This window comes from Acanthamoeba castellanii (assembly GCF_000313135.1).
Source record: "Acanthamoeba castellanii str. Neff unplaced genomic scaffold scf7180000084724, whole genome shotgun sequence".
In the NCBI taxonomy this organism is placed as follows: domain Eukaryota; phylum Discosea; order Longamoebia; family Acanthamoebidae; genus Acanthamoeba; species Acanthamoeba castellanii.
Genome location: NW_004457611.1, coordinates 372,580 through 374,371, shown reverse-complemented (window position 1 = coordinate 374,371; position 1,792 = coordinate 372,580). Strand labels below are relative to the sequence as shown.

General features: G+C 45.8%; 1 protein-coding gene across 1 annotated transcript in view; it reads left to right on the top strand.

Annotated features, from left to right (window-relative positions):
* ACA1_159780 (Sel1 repeatcontaining protein) overlaps positions 1-197 on the top strand; it is a gene marked incomplete at both ends in the record, with an annotated part of 882 nt that extends 685 nt beyond the window's left edge. The window contains one exon of the mRNA XM_004348538.1: positions 49-197. Coding sequence (XP_004348588.1) covers positions 49-197 — 149 coding nt within the window. The remainder of the gene's footprint in view (positions 1-48) is intronic.
* Positions 198-1,792: the final 1,595 nt, after the last annotated feature.

Genomic DNA, 1,792 nt, shown 5'->3' with positions numbered 1-1,792 from the left:
GCTGGAGGACCAGCAGCCTTGAAAATGCCATGTGGCTCTGCATTGAAGGCATCATGCTTGGCATGGCGAACTGGAGGAACAGCAATGGCGTGCCCATGGATGCCCAAAGGATGGAGCTGGCAATGTGGTTCATGCACAAGGTCTTTAATGACATGGCCATCTATTACATCATATCACCCACACTGGCCATTTTGTGAAAAGGTGGTTTCCAGGAATGACAAACTGGCTCAAGAACTCATGTGATTGCAATGCTCTTGATTCATGGCATGAATCAAGAGTGGATCCCATGGAATTCCAGATGCTTCCCATTCCTCAAAAAGCAGAGCGTAATACTTGTCCAAATATACCATGTGGTTGTGCTCTTGTTGAAGTATCTGGGTGGTTGGACAATACTTACACTGTGACATGCTGTACTGGGAGAGGCGTCTACTAAAGGCCATGAACATTGGATGATCTTCCACCATGCTTGTGTCAATCACAACATTGCAGGTGTGCAGTTGGGTGCTGGGCATAAATGGCATGCATATGATGTCACATGTGATTTTTAAATGATTGAGGCATTCTGTTCAATACAGGCAGCTTATTGATGTCATCAAGGTTGTGCAGATTGGACCATGTGACATAGAATGTTGCAGTCCACAGGTTGAATATCCACCTGTTGGCTTCATTGTGCCTCTTGAAAATCTTGTGGCGGTAGTGCGCTGCTTGAATCATGATGCCCTTGCTGCACTCTGAGAGTTTTTGAACTGGTGCACCAAACTGGAATCCAAATGAGCAATGAGGTCTTCAGGGATATCTCACAACACTGCTGCTCTCACTTAAAGGAGGCCTTGGATTTCAAGAGTCCACAATTTTCCACAAAGACTGGTGAAAAGCACCACAGTTTGTTGCCATTGCTGTTGGGGAGTTCTGCCAAGTGCATCTGTTCATAGGTCAGGCTGTTCATGGTTTTGAGTGGGTTGATGCCAGAGATTGCCATTGTCTGTGGTGGCTGCATGTTGCCTGCTCTGTTGATTTTTTGGACGATCTGCCCAATTTTGGCAGGTACATGTGTCTGTATGGTGATTTGATGTTGAGTGAGATGCCTCCTCCTTGCTCAGTCTTGATGCTGTGAATGGGCAGCACTCAGGTGGTCCACATCAGCTCAGAGTTCCAAAAGTGTACAACATCTTTCCACCTTCATTGTCTCCCATGGGAACTTGGACACACTTGTCCAACAGTCCATCATTACCAGTCTTGCCCCTTTGGTTCACCTTGCACTATGAAGTTCATGACCACCTTGGTTGTGCCACCACAGTGGGATTGTTGCACCACCTGTCTTTGCATGGTGGAGTGTGAACCACTTTCTTCCATACCATTTTTCCAGAGCAGTGTAATAGATGGTGGCCATGAGTGCAAGGTCTTGAGATGAATGTGTTGTGTAATTGTTTGGTCAACTTCTCCACAAAATCATTATCACTCAGAACTGGTGTAAGATTTCTGCTCATGTATGTAGGTCTGAATCAGCATTGTTTGTGCATGTGCTGCAAAAGCAATGCCACAATGACAACCTTTACATGGTGGCTCACTGAGTGGATGATGGGACATTGTTTAGATTGAAGAGTTAAAAGTCTAAAGTCCTGAAAGGACTTGCCAACACTGCTCTGTATTCCCAGAAGCAGTTCAGTTCCACCCAACTAACAACAAAACACCTACTCTCACCCAAGCATGACACTATCTTCTTCACTGTCTCTGAGGCGCTGGCTGTACATGAAATGGGACAAGCTTGCCTTCATTCCCCATGACTCGTTAT